Raw genomic sequence first — 27,723 nt, 5'->3', positions numbered from 1 at the left:
ATTGGTTTTTTATTTGAGCTACAAAGTATGGAAGTATGTTGTTTTTCCCTTTTTCTTTGGTCTTAGTTTATCTCCATTCATGCATATTTTGTATTATTAAGAATTTAATTAACCGTAATTAAATTTTGGCACGCCGAGCTCCCAGCAGGGGTGTGTCGAGTGCAAACATTGCTGTTTGTTTGTGTTAATGCCGCTCATACACTCATACATTTTTACAGTTATTTAATAACTCAATTTATGTAGGAAAGCAAGCATCCCTAGCTATAAAACGCGTTAAATATTTTCCTTTATTTTTTGACAATTAATTTCGCTGACTTAGCTGCCAGTCATTGGGGATTAAGTCTTTGTGCTTTATGAGAACTAATGCACTTTATGTACGGGACGCAATGGAACCGAAAAAATGTAAGACAATAATGTCGGAAATGTTTATCAATTTATCTTATCAAGCTGTAATCAGTGAAATTGTGAAGCCAAGATAGAAAAAGTGGAGAGGAAATAAAGCAAAACGGAAATAAAATACTTGAAATAAGGATGAGAACGAGCACATGTGTATCCACATAAAAGCTGCTTATCATAGACAGGCTTGGAGTTAAATTAGTTAAAATCCAAAGATGTGAGAAAATTTTTTTTGTTTAACTGAATGTTGAATTGAAAGCAACTGTTTTTCTCTATTTTGTGAAAGGATTATCACTTTACGTAAAACTTATGCATGATTGTTAGGGCTTTAACACCATACTAGTATCATTAAAATAGATGGGTTTTCTACAAAACAAATACTTTGTGTAAGGAACGTATATAAGCTGGACCTACAACCAAAGCGATAATATTGAAAGCTTACTGTTACGCAAGTATCAAAACTGAATTTCACTTATTTCTGTGATTCTTCTTCTTTACTGCCGAAGACACAGTTTACGCGGTTATAGTCGAATTAACAAAAGCGCGCCAGTCCTTATTTCTTTCCGCGATTTGGCCCAAATTCGAGATACCAGTGCAGCCAAAGTGTCGGTCTTCCTCTTCCTCTGCTTCCACCGGCGGGGACGGAGGTTTCAGAGCCGGAGTGTTTTCATCCATACGGACGGCATGACCTAGTCAGCGTTGGTGGTTGTTGTTAGTGTTGATGCTGTTTCCAAGATAGACGAAATTATCTACGACTTCGAAGTTATGACTGTCAAAAGTGACCTGAAAACCAAGTGGCGAGTGCGACGACTGTTTGTTTGATGACAGGAGATATTTCGTCTTGCCCTCGTTCACCACCAGATCCATTTGCTTTGCTTCCTTATCCAGTCTAGAGAATGCAGAACTAACGGCGCGGTTATTGAGGCCAATGATATCAATATCATCGGCATATGCCAGCAGCTGTACACTCTTATAGAAGATGGTACCTTCTCTATTTAGTTCTGCAGCTCGAACTATTTTCTCCAGAAGCAGGTTGAAAAAATCGCACGATAGGGAATCGCCTTGTCTGAAACCTCGTTTGGTATCGAACGGCTCGGAGAGGTCCTTCCCGATTCTGACGGAGCTTTTGGTGTTGCTCAACGTCAGCTTACACAGCCGTATTAGTTTTGCGGGGATACCAAATTCAGACATCGCGGCATAAAGGCAGCTCCTTTTCGTGCTGTCGAAAGCAGCTTTGAAATCGACGAAGAGGTGGTGTGTGTCGATTCTCCTTTCACGGGTCTTTCTTTTCCAAGATTTGGCGCATGGTGAATATCTGGTCGGTTGTTGATTTTTCAGGTCTGGAAGCCACACCGATAAGGTCCAATCAGTTTGTTGACGGTGGGCTTTAATCTTTCACACAATACGCTCGATAGAACCTTATATGCGATGTTGAGGAGGCTAATCCCACGGTAGTTGGTGCAGATTGTGGGGTCTCCTTTTTTATGGATTGGGCATAGCACACTTAAATTCCAATCGTTGGGCAAGCTTTCGTCCGACCATATTTTACAAAGAAGCTGATGCATGCTCCCTATCTGTTCTTCGCCGCCGTGTTTGAATAACTCGGCCGGCAATCCGTCGGCCCCTGCCGCTTTGTTGTTCTTCAGGCGGGCAATTGCTATTCGAACTTCTTCATGGTCGGGTAATGAAACGTCTGCTCCATCGCTATCGATTGGGGAATCGGGTTCTCCTTCTCCTGGTGTTGTGCGTTCACTGCCATTCAGCAGGCTGGAGAAGTGTTCCCTCCATAATTTAACTCTGCTCTGGGCATCAGTGACTAGATCACCTTTGGGGGTTCTACAAGATGATCAAAAAGGGGGTCTCTCATCGTAGGTTGTATTGATTTTCATTGGTGGTGTTTTTTTAAGTGGCGGGTCCCAAACTTTCCGCACAACCCTGGGGAGGGACGTTTCGCCTTCTCCATTTAGCTCGAATTTAAACGGATGTTTTTTGGCTAAGCAGAGAATACTTGATCTAAGAATAAACTCGTGTTATATTAATTTAAGTAAATGCCATTAAATTTTACAGTCACTGTCTTTTTTACATATCAGTCTACATACATACATACATAAATTTTCTTTCGAGCTAATTTCGCACTAAAAATTCCCTTGTGAAGCATGTGGATATATAATTTCTCAGGCAGACAATAACTTCTGCATTATTTGCCAACAAACAAATGTTAATATATGTGAAACAAAAATGACACCATAGCTATTTCTATAGGAATATTCGAGTCCAATTGTGGCGTTCTTTGCTGTTGTACACATCCTGTTGTGGATTCGTCATCCGCTTGCGTGTTGTATCCCAACAGTTCGCTGGGGACATGGCTTGCAATCCCAAATATGCAATAAACTAAAAAGAAATACACGCATTGTGTAGCAGCAGAAATAAATTCGCCTGTGTTGACTTAACCGCGCTTGGATCCAAAGTCGCTGTGGTCATTAGGCACTCAGATAAATATTATAGTCCGTTGGCACTTTGTAAACGGTTACATGTACATAAGTATATACTTATATGTTATATGCATATGTGTTCACGTAATAAGTAAAAGAGTATGTGAGTGAGAGGACAAATGGGTATTCAAACTAAAAAATGACATCAACCAGCAGAAATATACGGCTATATGAATGCGAACTAAAAATTGTTGCTTAAATGGCTGCTCTATACAATTCTTATGACTTTCTAGCATAATATTCGCGATATTCTTAGTTAAATTGTGTTATGTTTGTCATATGGTGTTGAACTCGTAGACGATTGTGACGGAATTATAGTAATTGAAGCTTATGTACAGTAACCATGGAAGATTTACAACATTAAGCCAAATAATATGTCTTCAAATTATCGTCGACTGTTTTTGATTTACTTCTTCTACATTATGGTCTCGATTTATTTACTGCAAAGCGAATAATCTTTGAAATTTTGATATACGGAAAGTAGGCGTGGTTTCAATCCGATTTTGCCCATATTCACAACGTGATATGAGAAAATAATATTACGCATAAAATTTGCTCAAGGCTCATTATGTAATTCCTGATTACTTCTTCTACATTATGGTCTCGATTTATTTACTGTAAAGCGAATAATCTTTGAAATTTTGATATACGGAAAGTAGGCGTGGTTTTAACTCGATTTTGCCCATATTCACAACGTGATATGAGAAAATAATATTACGCATAAAATTTGCTCAAGGCTCATTATGTAATTCCTAATACAGGTATGTAGGACATCATCCAAAGGTGAGCGGTGCCAACTCCATTGCCAAATTGTTTCTATGAAGCGATATTGATCCAGACCACTCACGCTAATTTTTAGTTTGAAAAAGTACAAGCACTTGATTCCGATCGTGAAGATTGTATGACAGCTATATACTACAGTGGTCCGATATCGGCATTTTCGGCGAATTTGCAACTTCTTAGGAGAAAGGACGATCTATCTCAGAAAATAAATACTAATTCCATTTAGAATAATTTCATTAGATTTATATAGAGCTCTCTTAAACTCTTGGGGCTTACGGCCCACAAAATTCTATATCACACTGCAAGTCCACTGATAGCTTGCAAAATTGAGGGCCTAACAGATGTGAACAGATCAGAAGTGAACTTAACCTCATTCAAATGCGCAGCCTCGTTGTTTGGCTTATTGTTATGTCTTCTCCTGCGAAGTGTCTGTCTGGCTGTCTGGCGCTTGTTGCATGTTAAAGGCGCTGGAAAACAAGAGAGAAGCTATAAAGATATTCAATTACTTTTATTCCTACATATAAAACGTCTGTGCGTATACATACTTATGTATGGCAATTTATCACAATTTTTCTGCCAACATTGTGTGTTTTCTTCAGCTTCCTCTGATTGCACTTAGCTCATTTTAATTGCGTTACTTCATTAAGCTTGCAAAACTCAGTGCAACATAGTATTCATACCTCCCGCTTTTTGCTGCAACTCAACTTGCCTGCTTATTGTTTTGCTTTGCCGTTTTTTCTTGCAACATTAATCCTCTTACAGACGCCGTTGATTATTTCAGAATTTTCACAGCTTTCAGAGAATTACTATCAAAACTAGCTGGAGGAGACGTGAATAAAATTGAGAAGCTTTTCTCCTATTAACATATTTTTTGAAAGAGTTCTTCTAGTTGCGGAATACATAATAAATGTGTGGGAAAAGAGTGGTTGGAGTTTATTCGTCCCTAATATTTATACTCTCGCAACCAGTTGCTACAGAGTATAACATGTAGTTTTGTCTACCTAACGGTTGTACATATCACCTAAAACTAAGCGAGATAGGTATAGGGTTGTATATACTATATGTAAATGATCAGGGTGACGAGAAAAGTTGAAATCCGGTTGACTGTCTGTCTGTCCGTCCGTCCGTGCATCCTGTAACTTAACTAAAAATTTAGATATCTTGATGAAATTTGACATCTTCGTAGATGGGCGTAATCGGACCACTGCCACACCAAATCTTACAGTGGACAGGGGATAGCAGTGGCAAGGGGCACCCGTGGGAAAAACATTTTAGGAAAGTGGGCGAAACCCCGCTCTCTAATAAGTTTAATGCATATATCTCCTAAACCACTTAAGCTACAAAAACCAAATTTGCTGAGAACGAATATTATAAAAGCTTCTGTCGACAGTATAAAAATGGATATAATCGAACATTAACCTCGCTCACTCGACATATAACGGTACTAATAAAAACGACTAAAAGCGCAATAAATCTCCGAAGAGATATAAGAGGGTTTTATAGGAGCCCGAGTGAAAATTGGACGATGAGCACCGCCCATTTTTTGGTGAAACCCCGACCGATTTCAACAAAATTTTGTAAATTACATTTTTGTCATATTCCTATATTACAGAGCAAATGGGCGAAATCGGGCTACAACTACGCTTATTTCCCATATAACACATTTTGCACTAGATTCTTTCACTTTCCAGGACACAAATCAAAAAGTAATTAATATAACGGGATACAACTTTGTGTGAATAATGCCTTTAGTATGTGCCACCTTATGACCAAAAATTGTTCAAATCCAACAGAAACTGTCCAAACCCATAGGTACCGAATATTTGGACCCAGGAATGTCTGTATATCAAAAATGGGTTGAATCGAGTTAATACTTTCTTTAGCATCCATATACATACCTAATGTATGTATTGATTTTCGAGTTTCCGGGTGACTTTGTACCGCCTATATCTTGTTGCAGCCAAGATTCGCACCCGCCTCTGTGCAGCAAAAAACGCACGTCAACAAACACAAGGAAGGTTCGATGTCGAGAAGCTGCAATCACAACAGACAGCCGAACGACTTTCTACCCGGTTTGCAGTCCTGCTCTCTGAGAGCTCTCGTCAACAACTCGGTATAAAGGAACTGTGGGACGGAATTTCAAACTCTGTACGTTAGGGTGCTTCAAAAAAAAATTTTTTATTTTTTTTCAACTCTTTTTTGTTTTTTTTTTGGTTCCCATACATTTATCATAGGAATTTTCGTCTTTTCATTAAAACTAAAATTTAACCTACCAATTTTCGTTTCTCAAAAATAACCATCACATATTCAGAAAGTTCACTTTTCAAACTTTAAAAATGTCTGCGAACATTTCAAAATGTTTACTACATTATTACTTATTAAGAATGTCTTTTTGTAAATAAATCAAGAAAAATTACTACTTCGGTTGCAATCAAGCCAAACACCTTTCATAAATACAAAATACTCTTTGCAAGACTTTGATTTTAAACGATAAGTTTGTGTGGCAACTATACTTGTATGCTATAGTGATTTGATCTGGAAGATATCATGTCAAATGAAAGAGTTTTCGATTCCGATCGTTCAGTTTATATCTCACCTATAATCCAGCTCGCCGATGTAGCTTCTGAGTGAGAAGAAGACGTGTGTAAAATTTCAGATCAATATATCAGAAACTAATAGAGTAGTTCGCGTATATAAAATAAGATGGACGGATCGACATGCTAAATCGAATTAGATCGTGATCATTTATAGATGTTTATATATTATAGGGTCTCCAACACGTTTACTTCCACAAACATTGTGGCAAACTTAATATACTCTGTTCAGGGTATAAAAATGCAATAATTAACGATAACGACTCTCATCGCCGGCATAATCGAACTGAAGTGCTATTAAGAAAACTCCTTTACCTAGTCTTCATTGTACTTAAGTTAAATTTATGTACAGAGGGAGAAATTGAATAATTACAACAACCAATATATTTAACGTGCGAATAAATGCCCAACTAATTATTGAGAAAATTTACACATGAACAGGTTAATTAAATACCACACACAATATTTACGGCTTCTAATAGCAAACAAGCACACCTACAGCTGTGTTTGTTTGTGTACTCGTACTTATGTATCGCACCTCAAGAAACATAGCTTCAAAGTGGCTGCGCCGGAAGGCGTACAACTCCCGGAAACATTTAATGAAGCGTAATGAATACTTAATTGAATATTTAGCATGCCTTTTACGTGGATGAAGATCCCTCTGGCGCTTGCCGTGTAGATGAAGGCAAAAAAGTACAAATTACCTCGCACCACGGTGAGGTGCTGTGCTACAAAAACAAAGCAGTAAGTTCTGCTCCAGCAATCGTAGGCGCTGCAGGTTTCAACTTCTAATTTTCAGCTCTATTTTATGCGCCATTTTACTGCACAGTTGGCACTATTTCACGCGCTACTTAGCAGTACTAACGAGCTCTCTCGCACGCGTTTAAAAGTGGGAGCTTAGCTGAGAGATTTGTATGCGAGACGAGGTGCCAAGCCGCGTAACTCAGGCGCATCTTTATACATGGGATTGCGTTTGACGACTACTGGCGATGTGTGGGTGCGCGCGAGTCAACTATAATGTGTGACAAGTAGTGACAAGTGTTGACTTAGACAAAAGAGTGCGAGCTTTGCAGCAGCTACCATAACCGAATGGGTTCATTAATAGCCTTCGTATACTTAAATCACGTTGTCGGCAATAAAAAATAAAATAATAACTTCTTAAATATATTTGGAAAAACTTCATACGAATTTAATTTAAATATAATACTTTTGGTATAAATAAATTATTCTGGAGGTAGGAGAAGAACAGTTCTTAAGTTCCATAAAAATAGTGAGAAAGAATCCTAGTTAATCTGAAAACGCTAATATGTCATAGAATTTTGGGTTTCTCTTAATAATATCAATGTCAATGGTGCACAAATTTGAAATTCGTATTTTTGCAGTATTGTAGGTGCATTAAGAGTGGTAGATTGGCCGAAATTTGGTTACAGTTTACGTATACATATTTATACGACTGTTCACTTAACGGTTGTTTGTAACATCGAAAACTAGCCGAGATAAATGAAAGGATGAGTATGACTAAAAAAATATACACCAGATCTCTTACTGTCTGAAACATTACGGTGCCCATAAATACTCTCGATCGCAAAAATATAAAGTGCAAAACTAAGACATTGAGAAGAATCAAAAATCTCTTAGTAATCGGGCGAAACCGCACATTCTTCATCCAAAATTGGTTGAAATACAACAATATGAGCTTCGGCCGAAGTTAACGTTTTTTCTTGTTTTTATTTTATAGTTAGTTTTATGAGAAAATTTCCTGTTTCGAAAATATTATATTCGCATAGTCGCAAATCATTTTAGAAAGCAATGATATCAATTCACTCAAATCTCTATAATAATTTGGTTAAAAAATAGTAAAATTTTTATAATACGTGGAACTGTTATGACCTTCACTTTTGATTATGCAATGCTATAAGGAAGAACTCAAAGAATTTTGCCTCCTTTCTGTTTATTACGTCACTATTCCCGTGATATTTTTTCGCTTTTTAATATTTTAAGGTCATCATATTGTGTTTTGATTCAACCTTGTGACATTCTCCACGATTTCCACCTTAGTGTGTGTATGTGATCTCGTTAGAATACGTCCAAATTATTATTTTTTTTTCATAAATAACTACCTCAGAGAATAAGGCACTCATACGAAATGCCCACCAAAGGGGCTACATTAAATATAAATGAAACCAATACTAAAGTGGTTCACAACTACTGTGTTTTGGTCTTGGAATGAATTTTAAGAAATTCGAACTAAGAACTTCAATTCAATTTGTCTAATACTGGCAGCTACACTGGGCAACCACAATTTAACCAAGTCAACCAAGCATTTGCTATTAACGTTGATACTACTCTCAGCAGCAAAGCAAATACGTTTGAGGTTTATGCAGACTACTTGGTCAAATGCAACTAGTAGTTGAAACTTTTCCACAGAACTGTGCAGTGGAAGACAATTTAATTCCCAAAGAACCGCGCGCAGATGTTTAAGTTGGCGACTTAAAGCTGTGTTTGTTTGCTCAGACTGAGGGCCATATTTGCACGTTGCCTTTTTGCCGCCCCCTTTGAATGCATTGTGGCTTGAAAGGAAAATGGAAATATGCACAAAAACTCACAACCAGCAGAGGAGAATGTTTGCGGTCTACAGAGGGATTACAACAATACTAGACAACTCGTTGAGGGTTCAGCTGTGCTCTTGTTTGCGCTGGATTTGGTTGTGAGCCCAACTGTTGTTTCGGGGGCGTCGCTGCGTTATGGTGCAACTTAGCTTAGATATGTTGCAAGACGTCAGCGATGCTTTCGACATCTGCTAAGTTGGCTTGCTTGCTTCTTACTTGAGCACCGCGCTTGAGATAAGATGTTTTTGAGCAATTACGGTGAGGTGGAAATTTTAACACTTTCTGGTTATGCGTGCAAATATAACATGGTTAACTCGAGCAAACTTTTTCCAAAAAGTTTTTAAAATTGCTTTTATTAGACTAGTGCAGAAGCCTTTGAAGATGATGAAAAAAGGAAGAAAAAACAAAAGATAAAATAACAAGCATTAAAGGAACAAGTAAGGTTGGACTGATTTCGGGTGTAACCGAAAATTTTATGGTCTTGCAATTTGCAAAGATTGAATACGGAGAAATACCCCTAGATGTTAGCAAAGCTTTATTAAAATAGGCATTGGGAATGCTTGAATGAGATAAGCAATTTTATAAACATTGTGACAAAAAAGTACCCTGAAATTGTAATTTAAATTCCCCGGGTAAATGATATTTTAAGAAAAAAGGAATTTTGCTAAGTTGGTTGGCCTGTCCTTAATTACTGTGCCAAGTATGAGCGCGATCTATCAACCAGTTTACTTACAGCAGCTGCTTAAGTCTGTATATCTCAGTAGTGCGTTGCGATTTTTACATTGGATAAAAATATTAAACAAAGAATTTGTCTAAAATTTTGTATTTCTAACCAAATTTCATGTGCGAAATCGGTGCGAATGTTGATTCAGTTTTCTCAAAAACACAATCCTATGAGTAGTACTAAACATTCAAAGACGGTCGAGAGATCGTCTTCAACTGTGCAAAATATTAAAAAAGTTAATAAAGTCAGGAAAGTGTTATAGAGATGGTAGGAGAGCTCGACATCTTTCGCGAGTCAGTTCGAATAATTTTGGTGGATATTTTGGGTACGAAACGCGTTCTGGCTCGACTCGTCCCGATGAAGCTGATTTTTTTCAAAAGGAGTACGATAGTGACCGAATTTAAAGCCAAAAACGAAAAGAATACCATCAGCAAAAATAACCACCGTATTCCTAGATTTGGCTCCGTTTAATTTTTTGTTGTTCCCCAAACTGAAATTTCCGCTCCATGGAACCCGTTTTCAGTCGATCGAAGAGATAAAATAAAATTCGCAGAAGGAGCTGAAGGCCATCCCAAAAAGTGCTTATGAGAAGTGTTTCGAGAACTAGAAAAATCGTTGACATAAGTGTATTAGATCTGGTGGGAATTACTTCGAAGGCGACAAAATAAGTATTGATGAACAATTAAATATTTTGTCTTTTATAAAATCATCCGAAATTTCTAAAACCTTTGTTTTAGGTATACGGGAGCTAAGGGAAGTATTGACTCAATTCAGCCCATTTTGTACGCACAGACAAACGACTGCAAGGAAAGAATTATCTCTGAATTTCAATTAGTATATTTCTCACACATTGACCGATATATGCGGTAAAAATTCGACTAGGCACTGCGATCCACTTATTCGGTACTTTGGTGGTAGAACCGTTTTGGTTCGGTTTGAATAATTTTTGGTCATAATGTAGCACGTCTCAAAGGCACTATTCGCACAAAGTTTTATTTCGTTATATTAAGAGCTTCTTAATTTGTATTGACATTGTATTGTATAGGAAGTAGGCGTGGTTGCAGTCCATTATCGCCATGAAATGGGCCAAAGTTGGTTGAAATCAGCCGAGCAGGTCTTGAGAGATAAGCTTTTACCTAGAAATGAGCGGTGCCACACGCATCGTTCAATTTTTACACCTGCTTGTATAATGCTCTCTAATACCATGTCGGAGATAAAATTTAATGCCTCTAGCGAGTGAGCGGGTTTACAGATATCTCCCGATTTCGTCCTTTTCTACCCAGTCGGTAAAAGTTCATACAATATATTGGCTAAGCTAAGTAGTTGTTGCTATAGTAGCTTAGGAGATGTGTACACTAAACTTATTATTCAAAGTTTTTAGCCCACAGTGCCCCCTCTTACTCCGATCCCCTGTGCTATATAACAGTTCTATATCTTAATTTAATATTTATTTATAGCATTTTATACTTTTTATTTCCGGTTAATGGCGTTTTGTGGGTGTGGCATGGGTCCGATTATGCCCATCTACGAACAAGATATCTGAATTTTTACTCAAGTTACAACTTGCATGGATGAACGGATAGACAGATTTCAACTCGTGTCTCGTTATCCTGATCATTTACATAACCCCATATCTACAGTGGCGGATTCAGAGGAGAAATGATTGAAAATTTCCTTATTAGTAATTTTACTACTCTGAAAAAATATAAAGTAACAGAAATATAATCCAGAAATTGGACATTTTATTTCAGAGACAAAATTAAAGACTGTCTCCATTTTTGAATATAATAAATAATGCGAAGAGACCTCTGAAGTTCCAAAGTGTAGCAACGTATGCAGATTAAATTGTTAATAAATCCAATCAGATTCCTAACTGAAAGTGGTAAATTTGAAGCGACGCGGTTTGTTAGAGAACTTGAAATAGATGCTGCATTCAGCTCCATCTGCGATTTGTTCGATTGATACATTCTCCGCGGTTTATCCTCCGAGTTTTCCAAAATATAAAAATTAGTAACTGGAAAAATAAGGAAACAGCGGGAAAATAGTGTACAAATTTCAATTTGTAATTGGAATTTTTTGCTTTTGTGATATTTTATCTCTAGCTCATTCACTCAGCGTGTTTCTTCAGAAATAATCGATCGATCTGACAAAGGCAGAAGATTGAAGACACGATTTTCTAGAGAAGTATTGGATGGATTTCAACTGAGTTTTCTGATTCCCGAAAAAGTATGCACTTTGAATCGAAAGAAATGGAAAATCTTATTGACTGCTTGATAGATAGATTCAAAGGCCTTTCGGATAATGACAACGTCGTGCTTTCGTTTGAGGCTGAAAGGTCAGAAGACATCAAATTACCGACTACTGCATTGGTAACGTTGAAAAACTGCGATGTAGACTATGCCCCATAATAAATCGTTTTCTTCGCATATTCTGCACACTTCGTCGGACGAATGCGAACTCTGAACGCTCTTTTCCGATACTGCGCCGCATGAAAACGTGGCTCCAAGATAAATTAATGAGCATGGCGTTGCTGCACACATTATGACATTAAGGTCACAACAGAAGTTCTCGAAAGATTCTCAAAACTTGGCCCACATTTCTTGGTTGCGTAAAATTTTTCAACTCATTATACATTGCAGTATGTATTTTGATCGAAGGAAATTCGAAATTTGAAAATTTCCATCATGATATTAAACTGCATAAAGACTATTATATTTGATATCAAAATTTTTATGTTTCAAGTAAATGTTTATTACGGCAAATAACGTTTTCGTTTTTACTCAAAAATACAAATTTACTGTACTGAATAGTTTATAATTAATGCATACTTTAGCCGCGGACGGAGTTCTCTAGTTTTTAATAAAAATCAAATGAACCATGTGGATTCTTTGTTACCAAACTTCAAACTCCATATTATAAAAGCAATGAGAGATACACAGATATTTTCTAATTTTAATTAATCCATGATCAATTTTTATAATATAATAATCAAAAAAATTTTTTCGGGGTTTAGTTGAGTTTGTATCTGTTACAAAGTCGAAAATACTCCTATTTCTAATTTTTAGTTTTGTTCCGCAAGAACACTGTCGAATGTCAAGGGAAAGTCCGCTGAGAATTAGCCGAATTCCCGGCATTAATGAATCTGTACACCGTACAAGAATTGTTCGAAAATATAGCCATAAAGTTTACATAATTAATTGAACTGGCTGTTCCAGTTCTTGTTTGAATGGACTCGCAAAAATTTTTAACAATTAATTTTATTATTATTTTTAGCATAATCGTTATAAGAAACTCGCAGCCATAACCAATCGGTAGCAACTACTGGGTCCACTAAGGTGACAAAGTGAATGCAAAGCACTGTGGCATGACGCTGCGCTCCATTAACGCCCACGTCAACGGTTTTAAATGGGTGTTAAAGGGAGTACAGAATGCAAGGCATACGTGACTGAATTATCAATGAGGTGATTTTAGCTTTTAAGGCCGCTTGACACACCATGCTGCACTGGTTGGCCAAGCACACCGAAAGCCCGCTGACTTGGGCGGGTTACCGCGGCGCTGTCATTTGACAAATGCAACTGCAACATCCGCGTTGGTCGCACACTCGTGCCTTGAGAGAAGAAATTATCTACTCGAGTACAACTGAAAATGTGCAAGCGGTTGGAAATTGCTGTGCACACGCCATTCTGAAATTAGCCCTAGCTCATTATTGTCGACAACACTAATGCGTTAGTTTGGCTGCCGCCGCCCTAGGCTTAACCAGCATTTAGCTAATTTGCGGCATTTGACACTCGCGGGTCAACACTTCACAGAGGCGTGCCATAAACGCCCGAGCATGGAAATGCGCAAACAGTAAATAATTGGACAAATGTGCGCATGCAATACCCATACAGATACATACATTGTGGGTGAATTATAAGCGCTCATGAGACCTTTGCACCGCTGATATTGAAATGCAAAAAGAGTAAGACCTAGTCAACCTTAAAATATAATTTACTAAATGCATTTAGTTAATATTGTTTAAGCCGCAAAGTCATGTTTTTCAAAGTATGTTATTTTCCACGACACGAATGATCTTTCTTATCGTCATAGTTTTAACTCAGCTAATAGAAGTCGGTTTTTAAGCAATGTTGCATACGAATCTAAATATATTTATGAACGTTATGTAATACGACATAAATTTAGAAACTGCTTTATGAGATGTCGTCATCGACTACTCGTGCTGTAGTCTTCTCTATGAGTTGAATAACCAGCACTTGCCCGGCAACACGAGCCTTTAAAGCCTACATTTCCAAAAGTTTTCTTAACCAATCTGTCTTGGATAAAAACATATCTCGCACAGTACACTGCTTGCAAATTTTGTCCTCTTTAGCAGATAGGATGTAAATTGCGAGGGTTTCTGATGTTCTGCATGAAATTCAAAAGGTCGGAATCTTAATTCTAGGCATCGCTCACCTGCAACCCTATTAAGAAGATACATGCTTTCATGATCAGACTAAAACAGGTGTCGTCAATTACTTCTACATAGCTAGATACATTTCTTTTTTTCTTCCACTCTTTTATAATTGCAATTTATCAGTTGCGTGGTAAAGTTTTTGCCATTTTCATGTGGCGGCCAACAAATTCACTTATTACAGTTATGAACTTACATACATTGGCTACCACTAATTTCATAATTGCAAACGGAAGTGTAGGTGTACTACAAATATTTGTTTGTGCATTTATTCCACAAAATAACAATAAAGTTTTAGCATAGCAGACGCAGAAAAAACATGGCGTGCGGTCTTGTGGCCCTGTGGCTTTATGGTAATATGTAGTTTGCATGAAATTGCCGCATGTATCCACAGCATGCAACCTCAACAGCATTGCTATACTCCAATCTAAGCACCTTTTATCCCCACCCCCTAGGCCATGTCCTGCGTGTGTGCTAACAAATTGCCATCGCATGCCGCAGTGGCATTTACAGCCACTCTCGCTCTGCATAAGGTTTACGTTCGGATGGATGTGTGTTGAAAGCGTTTACTTTACGACTGCTCAACAAGCTTGGAATGCAATCGTTTGCATAGCGCACATGCTATTAGATGAAATGCGTTATTTTTCGCACAGGACCACTAGAGACTCAGGACTAACTTTTATAAATATATACATATGTGTGATGAGAGTCTCATATTTTATGGTATCTTCACATACCATATTTATCTTTCTATCGTTATATTTAGTTACTCTGTGGAGACCAGGATATTAAAACATTGCTTGATCATTTTTTTTCCATCAGCATAACGGAGCTATACAGATACGAGTAGTATGTCGAACGTTGGCTAGTAATTTTTTACTGTTTTGTCATTTATCTGTTCGCTATTTTTAAATGCTTTTTCTTGACATTTTACATACGCAGGCTACAACAAAGTTCAAAAGATGAATTCGACCCAAGAGAGAAACTACTGTCTAATTAAAGTAAAGTAGCGACCTTCTTCATTGCTACCAAATTTTGTTTTAAAGATTTTAGACTAGCTTTAGTAGTTCAGCAAGCAGATTTTATATTTTAATTTGAAAAATACTTCCTGGTAATAGTAACTCTATGTTTCAAAAATGGGTTAAATCTGGTCAATACTTTCTGAGTCTCCCTATAGTACCTAAAAAAAGATTTTCGAACTTACTGGTGACTTTATGCTGCATGCTACATAAAAATCCTCTATCGTGATGGCCATCAGAGCCTTCTTCGATTCTGCTTTTATATCCTTAATTGAGTCAAAACGGTGTCCTCGGAGTGGTCACGTGAATTTGCTGAATAGCCAGAAGTTACACGAAGGTAAATCAGCCGAATACGGTGGTTGCCGCACGAGATTAGTTGAAAATGTGGCGAAATGACGACGAATAACCAAGGCAGTATGAGATGGTGCATTATCGCACTTTTTTGTTCAACAATTCAGACATAGCAAAAATTGAAGAATTCACTTCTAGAGCCTCACAAAACCACGCGTATCTCAAATGCTAATGAATACTTTCACGTGAAATTTAGCATAGATATCACTAACAGTACTACCAACTTACAGAAAAAAAATTACCGATTCGAAAAAGACGCGAAGTATCAATTAAAAATTCACCTTTTTCTTTTTTGTTTTTATTAGATCACAGCTATACTAAAGTTACATTGAGTATTGCTTTATATATTCAAACGTCGGGCATCTTCACCTCTTTTTCATGCTCGGCGTGATGTTATTGTACGAATGATATATACTCTTTAGGCATCCTATGAGTGTACATATTTTATCTTAAAAACGAAATAAAAATAGTCCAAATTATAAAAAAGATCGAATATATTCAACGTATATCTCCTTGGATAATTGAGAAAAAATTATAAACATTAGGCCGGCTGGTTTTTATACTATTGTAACCAGTTGCTTCAGAGTATTATAGTTTTGTTCACCTAACGGTTGTACGTATCACTTAAAATTAATCAAGATAGATATAGTCTAATATATATATAAATGATCAAGGTGACGAGAAAAGTTGAAATCCGGTTGACTGTCTGTCTGTCCATCAGTCCGTCCGTGCAAGCTGTAACTAAGTAAGCTGTGTAAAGTGAAATGGAGATATCTAAATGAAATTTGGTATGTAGATTTCGGACCATTGTCACGCCCACAAATCGCCATTAACCGAAAAGCTATAAAGTGCCACAACTAAGCCGGTATGGTATGACAAGACTTTATAGGGGTCGGGGTAAAAATTGGACGATGGGAGTGGCACCGCCCACTTTTAGCTGAAGTCCCATATCTCAAGGTTACTTGCGATTGGTTTGGAATTGGCGCGGCTTTATTTTGAATGCGATTTTGCATCAATAAAATGGGGTAAGGTTGTGTGCTGGGGAACGAGGACAAAAGTTTTCGTCTGCCTATGTGTGGCAAAAGTTAAGGTCTATGCGCATTATTACCCCAAGAGCTACTTAAATGAGAGGATGTCAAATCAAATGGGAACAGTTTGATATATTAAGTTTGTTGCATCATATTGCTATTGTTTCTGTAATTATTGTTACGCTTGCGAATTAATAAGTTTGAAAGTTTGTTTAATTTGTTTCGAACATTCGCGCATAAAGCTACTTGTGTATACATGTGCAACGTACATAATTTTAAACCTTTTTTTTTGAAAATTTGGGTTTATGAAGAGGTAAATTTAAACTTTTGAAATGCCTAAATGGCTGTTGTATATTATAGATTTGAAGGTACATATTAAGAATTTACTGTAGTATTCACGTATAAACTAGACAAAAACATTTTTGATAATTATCTTCTGATACTAGTATAATATTCTATAGTATATAGCGAAGCGAAGACGACAAGGGCTAAGTTCGGGTGCAACCGAACATTTTTTACTTTTGCAACTTGCAAGAACCGAAGCCAGGGAAATACTTTGAGGTGTAAAACCAATCATATAAAGTATATCATATAAATCATAATAAGTAAGAGCGTGTTTTAGCTACTCATAACAGTGTATCTTTGTGCCTAAAATAGATAAATTTGAGCGAAATCGTGGCCTAGCCTCAATATAACTAATATCAGGATTTTCGAACATCCGGCTGATTTTACTATGTGGTATTGGGAAAAGTAGATAAAATCTGGTCGATACTACCCCGACTTCCATATACTACATATGATGGTTTTCGTTTTTCTAACAAACCTTATGTGTCTGTCGGTAATGGAGTTATATATAAAATTGCTTGGATTTCGATCCTGCGGTTGACGTTTTCCACCATAAGGTATTTCCTTTGATTCTTGTGGGTAAGAGTAGAAGATGTTCGGTTGGAGCCGAACTTAGCCTTCCTTACTTGTTTTTATAATGAGATACTTTTCTTCGTATACGCAAATGCTTAAAGGTACTCTTTTCAAGTGTTGAAATTTTGAAAATTCATAATTCCACAATTTTTTCACTTTGAGTTGACGCAAAAAAATACTTCTTGGACATTTTGTTTCAAGGAACATAAAAACACGTTTTGCATGAAAAAGAATTTTGAAAAATGCCATAACAAATTCTTCATATTGATACCTCAAGATATATTTACTTTTACTTTCCAAACAACTAAACACTGGAATATGTGAGGGCTAGTAACGCAGGTTCTTTAAGATAATACATATATGGTACATATACTTACTTATTCGTATATAAACGAAAATATCATTAAACTTTTCAGACATTTAATTAGTTCAAAATGAATTTAAATTTTATAAATTTATAAGGAGTTTACGAATATTTTTAGCAATTCATTCAAACTAAAACAGCCAATTATTTTTTACAGCAACCACCAGACAAACTTCAACGTTCGCCACCAGATGTTTCCGAACTTATTTAATTCAGACACATAAATTATAAACGAAAGTGCAGAGAATGAAATGAATCCATTACTCAACAGTGAATCGCAGTAATATAATGAAGCACTCACTGGCGAACTAACTTTCGATTTGAAGCGCAGCTGGATATTCACATATAGTTTCTTGCATGAACGAAGTTGTACTAATACTAATAAAGTGAGCATTTGACACCATTCAATTTATTAATAAAGTGCAAAAATATTGAAATTATTAGCAGACGAAGGCAGTTTAATAAAGCTATTTGCTGAGTGAAGCAGTAATTTCCAAGTATTAGCAATAAAGACTCACTCGCCTTGCTCAAGTATCGAAAATCAAAATACAATAACCCTGCAGCAACAGCAAGTAAATCAGGAAGCGGCCATCAATTATCTGCTTAGCAGCAGGTGCAAAGGATAACAGTAAACCGACAGGATAACCAGACAATGATTGCCAGCATACAAAGCACAACAGGTTGCCAGTGAAGCGCCAAAGCGAGAAACGTGGTGGCAATTGGGCTGCACTTTCGGCGTGAGTGTGGAGACGCAATTGGATTATAACTAGAAAATCAGGCCAACGAGACTTCGTTACGAAGTCACACAGCACTAGCAGCATACTTGTGTATGAGGAAGCGGCATTGTAAGTGGGCGTACAATGGAACGTGCCGGAAGCTCTAAGGCGTTGAGCAAAGCAAATTAGGCGCTCAGAAATGTCCAAAACTTCAAGTGCATAAAGCAACCAATAAAAATTTGCCCATTTAGAAGCGTTCGAACCGACAAGATAATCGCCTCCAACAGCAGGCGTATATACAAATCGTCTAACATATCTTAAGGCGGGCTTAAGAGCTGCGCAGGCGTCGGTGACATGTGATGGAACGGCTATTGAACCGGTTGTGTTGCTGTCAATGATTTCCCACACTAGTTTTATGTATGAGCAACAAACGCGACAACAACAACAGCAAAAGCAACTACGCTCCACATATCCAATTCAAGATGACAGACACTTCAGTGACAACGACAACAACATCAGCAACAACAACAACGGATGTTGGCTTTACGTCAGCTGGTAATATAACTGGCTCATTGCCCAAAAGCAAAGTGGATGCTGTCGATGACCCAGCAGTCAGCATAAATAAATCCTTCGCAAATGGCGATGCTCATGTGGCGCAATCGCCTCCGCCACTTATAATAAAAGCCGACCAACAATCTCAACGCAATAACAACACAGGAACGGGAATTGCGGGCGACGCGGATGGCATGTCAACTAGCTTGACCAGCAATCGTTACTCGTGCGGCTCAATGCAGTCACCCACAACAACTGTGGCAGTTACGCGTGGCCGCATGCCATCCACGGACAATGGCGGCACCTCAACGACCAGCACAAGTAATTCGATTTCCGCTTGCGACATGACGACGTTAGTGCATTCGACCGGCAGTAGCGCGGCCAATACGGCGCTCAACTCACCAATTAACTGCAGCAGTCCGACGTGGAATGCGACTTCCACGGCGGCAACTACATGTAGCAACGGCGGGAAGGTGACACGTCGCGAAGCCACACAGCAAGAGGTGGACGAAGTGGCGCGTTTATTCGAGGAAAAGCCCGAAGCTTTCGAGAAATGGCTGATGGAGCGTGCGCCGCCCGAGGCTTTGGCGCGTTTGCACGAGTTCATCGAGTCACGAAAACCACCGAAGCGGCCATCGGTGACGTCTGATCTCTTTCAGCAGTGGATGGCAGCATCGCCGGTGCAGGTGAGTGTCAGCAAATGAGAGGCGACGCATTAATGTCCTTACGAGTCATGTAATTACATTTGCAACAACATGCTCGAATAACATCCGCGCTTTATGTGCCCTTCCGGTTCCCAATTCTACTTAATATCTTCTTTTCCTCAGCCTTAACTAGCTGTTGCATCATTTGAAGTGCACTCTTTTCATTAACCGTTAATTATTGTTTAACGGACATGCACCACAGCTCGTCGCATACTCAATAACAGCAGCCGCTTTACTATGTGGCCGATGTACTCGCATTAATTCTCATTAAGAGCATACTTTTCGAAATATACGCAGATAATAAACTATACAAAAAGCGTTTATACAATGCCACGGCACAACAGCCTCATAAAAGTGTGCAACAGCCACGGCAATAACAACAAATTAGTACCTGCCAACATCAGAGAACTCGTTTCAGCTGCGCTCACAGCGCGAAGCATGCCTCACCAGCAGCAGCGGCTTCAAAATATTACCTCAGTATAAACCGACCGCGTTGCTATGCCGCGCTTCTTAAGCCAGCTGGCGTGTGTTTGTGCGCGCACATCCTTGCATGCCGCAACTTTTATGCGGCTTTTCATAAATATTGCCATAAAGTTGTGTTCGCTGCCAGCTGTTGATATGTAACACTTGTTGTGTTGCCATTTGCTGGCTACATGCGAGCTTTAATGCGGTTGTCGATTGTTGTTCTTTTTCTTTCCTGTTTGTTGCAATTTGGGCCACTGCATTGTGGCTTCTGTGTATTATGTACGAGTGCTTTAGTTACAAATTGTACACGTGATCCATAAAGTTTATTCGTAAATTTAATGGTTTGTTTGCGTAATCATTCGCGTCGAGTTACTGAGGGCGTTGAGCGTAGTTTTAACTAAAAACATCTGTTGAATGATTGTGTGCGAGTGTTATAACTGTTGTATGCGAAGGTGACTTCGTAGTTTCCGCTTTTCAAGCAAACAGTATTGCTTGCCTTCGCATTCAGATGGAAAGATTACATTTCAGTTATATGTACATAAAAGCTTACTCACTGACATTGCGGACAATGTTGAAGTATTATTATATTAAGCTTTATTCATAACCAGCTGAGCCGGCGAACTTTACCCAGTCTAACAAAGGAACGCAAGGGATATCTTCTTTCCACTCTCGCAACATGCACGGATTTTAATAGTTTTGTTCACATAATGGTTGCTTGTAACATCTAAAACCGAAACGGAAATATATAGAGTTATATATACAAATATACATATATAAATGATCAGGATGACGAGACGAGTTGAATTCCGTATGATCGCCATAATTTTACTAAAGACAAGAAAAAACGTTAACTTCGGCTGCACCGAAGCTAATATACCCTTCACAGGTGCATTTCCTTTAGTAACTATGTGTTCAGTTTGCATGGAAGCTATATATATAGTAATCCGATCTGAACAATTTTTTCGGATATTATTTTATTACCTTCAACAATAATCCATGTCAAATTTCGTGAAGATACCACGTCAAATGCGAAAGTTTTCCATACAAGACCTTGATTCCGATCGTTCGGTTTGTATGGCACCTATACGCTATAGTTAACCGATTTGATTAATTTCTTTGGAGATTACATTGTTGCCTTAGAAAATAATCTATACCAAATTTCGTGACGTTTGCAAAATTTCAAAACGATATCTTAAAAACTGACGGACTAGTTCGTGGGATACACTTAAAATATCGAAATTCAAAATGCCGACACATCAAAGTACCGACAAAATTTAAATATGCAGCCAAATCAAAATACCGACAAATCAAAATACCGACAAATCAAAACACCGACACATCAAAACACCGACAAACCAAAATTCCGATGTGAAAAATATTTTATCTTGTCCGCCCTTAGTTCTATCGAAGCACAGAAAGAGAATTCTGCCGACTAAGGGTTATGATCCTGAGCGTGTTCGTGGCCGGAGGCCGAAGGCCGCAGGGCCTCGAACGAAGAACGTCACCTTTTCTTAATTCGTCGGTATTGTGATTTGTCGGTGTTTTGATTTGTCGGTATTTTGATTTGCCGGTATTTTGATTTGTCGGTGTTTTGATTTGTCGGTATTATGAGTGTCGGGATTCTAAATTTCGAGATTTATACACCCTAGTTCGTATATATACAGGCAGACGGACAGACTGACAGACGGACATGGCTAAATCGACTCAGCTCAACATACTGATCATTTGTATATCACATTGTTAAGGAATTGCTACTTTACAAGACATCCAAACAATTAAAAACACCAACCCAATCTCTTGATGTGAGCCCTATCGAACATTTGGGTCATTTTATAGAGAGAAAAATCAGAAGACACCAAATAACCCGCAAAGAATCTTTGATATCTGCTTTAATCGAAGAGTGGGGCAATATCCCAACTTCAGTGACCCAAAAACTGGTAAAGTCCATGCCATCCAGATTGAATGCAATAAAAAAATCCAAAAGCTATCCAATAAAATATTAACAGCCCATCAAAGCTCAAAAATAAAACCGTTGGAACTTTTTCTTTGGAATGTATTACTATTGCATACATACTTTAGTGATGTAATTTTTAGCTATTTAAGCCTTTTTTTCTCTAATTTGAAAAATTATTAATTTAAGTTTCTGTTTTTTGCTATTGCTTTTAACTCAAATATGAAATAACTGAAAAAAATAAAAAAATGGATATTATTATTAGTTCTGCGGCATTTTTTTCTGAAATCAAAACGGATAAACACAGTGCATACTTATTTTTGTGATGCACTGTATACTTTATAGGGTCTCCGACGCTTCCTTCTGTGTGTTACTTCGTAGCAAACTAAATATACCCTGTTCAGGGTATAATGATATACATTGGGGTTGTGGCATTTGATATTTGTCAGAATTGAAACCCATAAAAAAGGTAGTAGGTATCATGAATTCGGATATTATTGGTTTATTAGTTTCTATTCGAAACATAATTTGTATTGGTTTTGGGTGTCACGGAAGCCAATTTTATCGGTTTTGCTTTCAAAAACAAAGCAAGACGATAGTCGCTGACAGATTTGAAATGTAAGTTAAGAAATCAAATTATTTTATTGTTACGAATTAATTTATTTTTATTTCTACTCGTATATACGAAATGTCTTAATTATTGAGTTTTTTAGAAAAATTCGGATATTTAAAGAAACGTAGTATATACCAGGTCTGTCGCAAAAGAAACAGAACTTTTTAAAATATAACTTTTTCTGGTGGCGCCACCTATTGGTGGGTATATGAAATAAACAGTTTGATCTCTTGTTGACATTTCGTTGACTCCATTCATCGCATTTTGATAGATAAATTGGGTCTACGGAAGGTGTGCTCTAAGTTTGTTCCGCACAAATTGACTGAAGAGCAAAAATTGCTACGAATCCAACATTGTAAGGATTTGATTAAGGAGTCGAGAAAGGACATAAACTACAAATATTCGATTGTGGCTGGTGATGAAACGTGGTGTTTTCAACATGATCCCGAAACCAAATGTCAAAGTGCCAAATGGAAGCATCCAGACGAGCCTTCCCCGAAAAAAGTCGTCTTCAGAAGTCAAAAATAAAGACAATGCTGATTTGTTTTCACGATTCCGAGGGTATTGTACTCCGAGAGTTCATTCCAACTGGCCAAACGATTAATGCTGTGTTTTACCTTGGTGTTATGAAGCGTCGTGCTCGACCACAATACCGTGAGCCAGGGTCCTGGCGCCTGTTGCACGATATTGCGCCGTGTCATTGGTCAACGCTTGTCACTGATTTTTTGACAAAAAACTCCATATTAACCATTAATCACTCACCCTTCTCACCTGATCTGGCACCCTGTGATTTTTACCTATTTGCCCATGAAAGGACACTGGTTTCAGGACATTTCAGCTATCCAAAAGGCGACGACCGATATTCTCAAGAGCATTCCGAAAAATGACCTTAAACACTCATTTTAAATGCATGGTTATACCTGAACTTACCTTTTTCTTACTTGGATACTGCCGAATGAACCGAAAACATAGCGTTGAGAAATGTAATTGCGGAAACTACTTTTTCTATGTAATCCAACAACAATTTTTTTGGACAGTGTAAAGCTTTATGATTTTATGATTTTACGATGCGTCATGACAATTTGTGAGTCCCCTTAGTGTAGCAATACATAAATAAGCTGAGAAAGTCACTAAACCTAACATGTCTATATGTTTAAAAAAACATGATTGTGGAATACAGAAAATCTAAAAATGAATATACATATGTGCGTGGTTCGTTCCTGACAAATTGCACACACTTTAACTAGCATCCGCAACTAAGACCAAAGTTTCTATGTATGTACTTTTCATTATTTTTTTTCTCAATGGAAGTAAAATTTGCTCGTCTTTAGTAAGCGACTGTAAACATGCTCATAAGCTGCTGCCAAAAATCTGCAACGTCTGGCTCAATATATTTGCCACATCAGCAATTTATGGCATCCTTGGAAAAAATTGTTTTGTTGTAAGAAAAATCGCATAACATACATATGTATATGTATTGTTGAAATATTACGAAAGTTTTTTATTACAATGTCTATGGTAGATGATAGTTTACGGAGGGAACTGTTACTCATACGCATTGGGGTATCACAATGGTTGGCATTTAACACTTTGCACCTTATTGAAACAATATTGCATTACTGCTATAGTTTATCAAAGAAATCAGAAATAATGTAATGAAATGATAAAAATCTATGAAATTTTCGTATATGTAGATGAATCGGAAATGTGTAGATATCTCGCAGAATTTGGAAGTTTCCTTCTTTTAAGATGATGAAGATATGCTATAGTAATCCGATCTGAACAATTTCGTCGGAGATTACCTTGTTGCCTTAGGAAATAATCTGTACCAATTTTCGTGAATATATCTTGTCAAATGTGAAAGTTTTTCATAAAAGAACTTGATTCCGATCGTTCAGTTTGTATGGCAAATATATGTTATAGTGGTCCGATATCGGCAGTTCCAACAAATGAGCAGCTTCTGGAAGAGAAAATGACGTTTGCAAAATTTCAAAACGATATCTTAAAAACTGAGGGACTAGTTCGTATATATACATATGGACAGACGGACATGACTAAATCGACTTTATAGGGTCTCCGACGCTTCCTTCTGGGTGTTACAAGCTTCGTGACAAACTTAATATACCCTGTTCAGGGTATAAAAACAAAAAAATTATGTTACTTGTGCAGCAACATATAACCAAAATTATGGTCTACCATTTTGCTTAAAATAGATCAAATTGAACTGCCCAAGCCCCACAAAATTCGATATCAATAATGAGTTGGGACACTAAGTACCCTACTCAGAGTTCTAACGGTGAAAATTATATGGTTTAGCGCTAAGTTGGAATGGAATTGGTTTAATCTCATATCTTTAATATAATGAATTCCGATCCTCTGGTTGACGTTTTCCACATTAACTCAGTGCGATACGTGTGATCTTAGTTGAAGATGTTCAATATATGTTAGTCAAGAAAATACCAAATTTGTTAGTAGTAATTCCGAAATTCGGTAGTAAATTTTAATAACTTCGACTCATTGTTGGATCTATATCTTTCCATGATAAATGACAAACCTTACTGAAAAGAAATGTCAAAAGAGAGGGAGAAAATATGGCATCGTTTGCTGTCACTATCGGTCTACTTTTGTAGCGTTGTATTGAAAAACCCCTTCAATAGACCCCATGTACTGAAAATACGTAAGAGAAGTACTGAATAGACTTAAACACTTTCTCTCCATACCCTGATTTTGCCAGGAAAAAAATCTATAAATGATCAGCATGACGAATTGAGTCGATTTAGCGACGTCCGTCTGTATGTCCGTCCGCCTGTCGGTATATACGCGAAGTAATCTTTCAGTTTTTCTCAAGAAGCTTTTCGTTTGTCAGAACCGCCGATATCGGATCACTATAGCTTTGTGATTTTCTTTAAGAATACATATACTTTGAATGAAAAGCACTGTCCACTCTTTGCTGGGAAACGGTGTGACTAATCAAGGGTTGACGGCAGGATTTGTTCATACTAGTTATAGCACTTTATAATCTTTCGATTAACGGCATTTTATAAGCGTGCAAATGGTCAATTCGACGGGTCAGCTTAACTAATTTGAAATACTTAACCATATGAATTCTTCGATATACTTTAGGCGTTACAAAAATCCCTAAGCTGAGCAAGCTGTTATAAATAGTTATATTTTGGAAGAGTACAAAAATTATTTTTTCGTGTCACCATGCAACATTACTCGAATATATAGGGAGTGTTTCGTTTTAACATGGCTTAAGAAGGTAACCCCTCAACTATCTGAGCAGTCGGCAATTACCAAATGTTTTTCGAGTTCAAAAGTCAAAATCTGTAAGAAATAAACACGCACCATTACACTGCCTTAGTCTCTTCTGAAGTCTGTATGGTTTCTACATTAGACTACATTCAAGATATCTAAATTTTTACTCAATTTGCAGCCAACCTGATAACCCAATAACTATTTCGATTAACTTTAGGTGATACAAAACACTGCTAGGCGAACAAAACAATTGTACTATGTATGTAGAAACCACATAAAAATTACGTGTCACGTTGTTTGTCCGGGTAAACTTCTTAATTATGGGAATAATTTTAGTCAAATTATTGTCTCACATGCATTTTGATTTTACTAAAGAATTGAGAATGCCAATACTTGAGCAACGTCAAACTGTATGCATCATAATCACAAACAAAGTAGTAACATCTTAAATCCAAAAGGGAAAGTGCACAACTATCATCGACACATTTCTTACATTTATACATTGTTCTTAAAACAGCTCACTGAGTTTTCCATTTTCTATTTTCTCATATCTCATTGTTTCATCTCGATTCTTTCCTTTTGCAGAAACCTCAGTCCCGCTCACTGTCCACGTCCTCCGGCAATTCTGTATTTGATAGTCGTCGTCACCTGATGGAATTGGATGAAGGTGAACTATTCATGGAGCTGATTCGTGACGTGGCCAATGAATTGGATATTGATGTGCTGTGTCATAAAATCCTCGTCAATGTAGGACTGCTTACCCATGCGGATCGTGGCTCATTGTTCCTAGCCAAGGGGCCACCAAACAATAAATACCTGGTTGCGAAGCTCTTCGATGTGACACAGAAAACAGGTGAGTCCAAATTACAAAAACGAAGTCCGTTGGTATTACGAGACCTTTGAATCAGTATTTGTGTGAACCTAAGAATTCAGCGTTGCATGCAAATGAAGTCCAGCAGCAATGCACACAAAATTAAATCGCTTTATCTCCGCTCTACTTTTCGGTTTTCTTGTTTGCAATGCTGCAATTGACTTTTGCTACTTGGCTATTTTTGCAATTGACTATTGATTCTTGTGTAACGGTTTCATTTGTCATTTGCAGCGCTCAAGGATGCTGTTAAGAAGGCGAAGCTGGAGGAGATACGAATACCTTTCGGTGTGGGCATTGCCGGCATGGTGGCGCAAACAAAAGAGATGATCAACATAAAGGAAGCATACAAGGATGCACGTTTTAATTGTGAGATTGATTTAAAGACTGGCTACAAAACGAATGCAATATTATCGATGCCAATATGCAATTACGAAGGAGACGTCATAGGAGTGGCACAGATTATCAACAAAACCAACGGTAAGTTGCCGAGATTGCACACAAGCAATATTAGACTTTGAAAAGTTCGGATATGCTACTATTATGCCCTTGAAATAAGGAAGACAATTTTTTCGACATGTTACCTAATGGTAATTATGGTGTTTTACTGCTACATTTAGTTTGAGCTTTCGGACATAATGAATTGCTTGGAAAATGTTTTGAATTAAGTTTGAATCAGCCATTTCGTATGGAAATACCATAAACAATTTAATCATTAAAATTTCATTGATCTACTGAGAAAAGGTGTTCCCGATTTAATGGCTATAGGGGTTATAGGTATTGCTCGCATTCGTTTGTGAAAATTTTCCGTCACCCATTTTAGTGTAAAAAGATTTCTATTACGAATGGAACTTTCGAATCTGCAATA

The 27,723-nt window shown here is 37.5% G+C and overlaps 1 protein-coding gene across 1 annotated transcript in view; it reads left to right on the top strand.

The window, feature by feature from the left end:
• LOC120768318 (cGMP-specific 3',5'-cyclic phosphodiesterase) overlaps nucleotides 1–27,723 on the top strand; it is a 96,865-nt gene that overhangs the window by 63,236 nt on the left and 5,906 nt on the right. Inside the window, exons 3-5 of the mRNA XM_040094961.1 lie at nucleotides 17,886–19,682; nucleotides 26,573–26,840; nucleotides 27,090–27,335. Coding sequence (XP_039950895.1) covers nucleotides 18,864–19,682; nucleotides 26,573–26,840; nucleotides 27,090–27,335 — 1,333 coding nt within the window. The 5' untranslated portion in view covers nucleotides 17,886–18,863. The remainder of the gene's footprint in view (nucleotides 1–17,885; nucleotides 19,683–26,572; nucleotides 26,841–27,089; nucleotides 27,336–27,723) is intronic.

This window comes from Bactrocera tryoni, chromosome 1 (genome assembly GCF_016617805.1).
Source record: "Bactrocera tryoni isolate S06 chromosome 1, CSIRO_BtryS06_freeze2, whole genome shotgun sequence".
NCBI lineage: Eukaryota > Metazoa > Arthropoda > Insecta > Diptera > Tephritidae > Bactrocera > Bactrocera tryoni.
The sequence above is the reverse complement of the archived record's forward strand: the minus strand, read 5'-3'. Positions and strand labels throughout refer to the sequence as shown.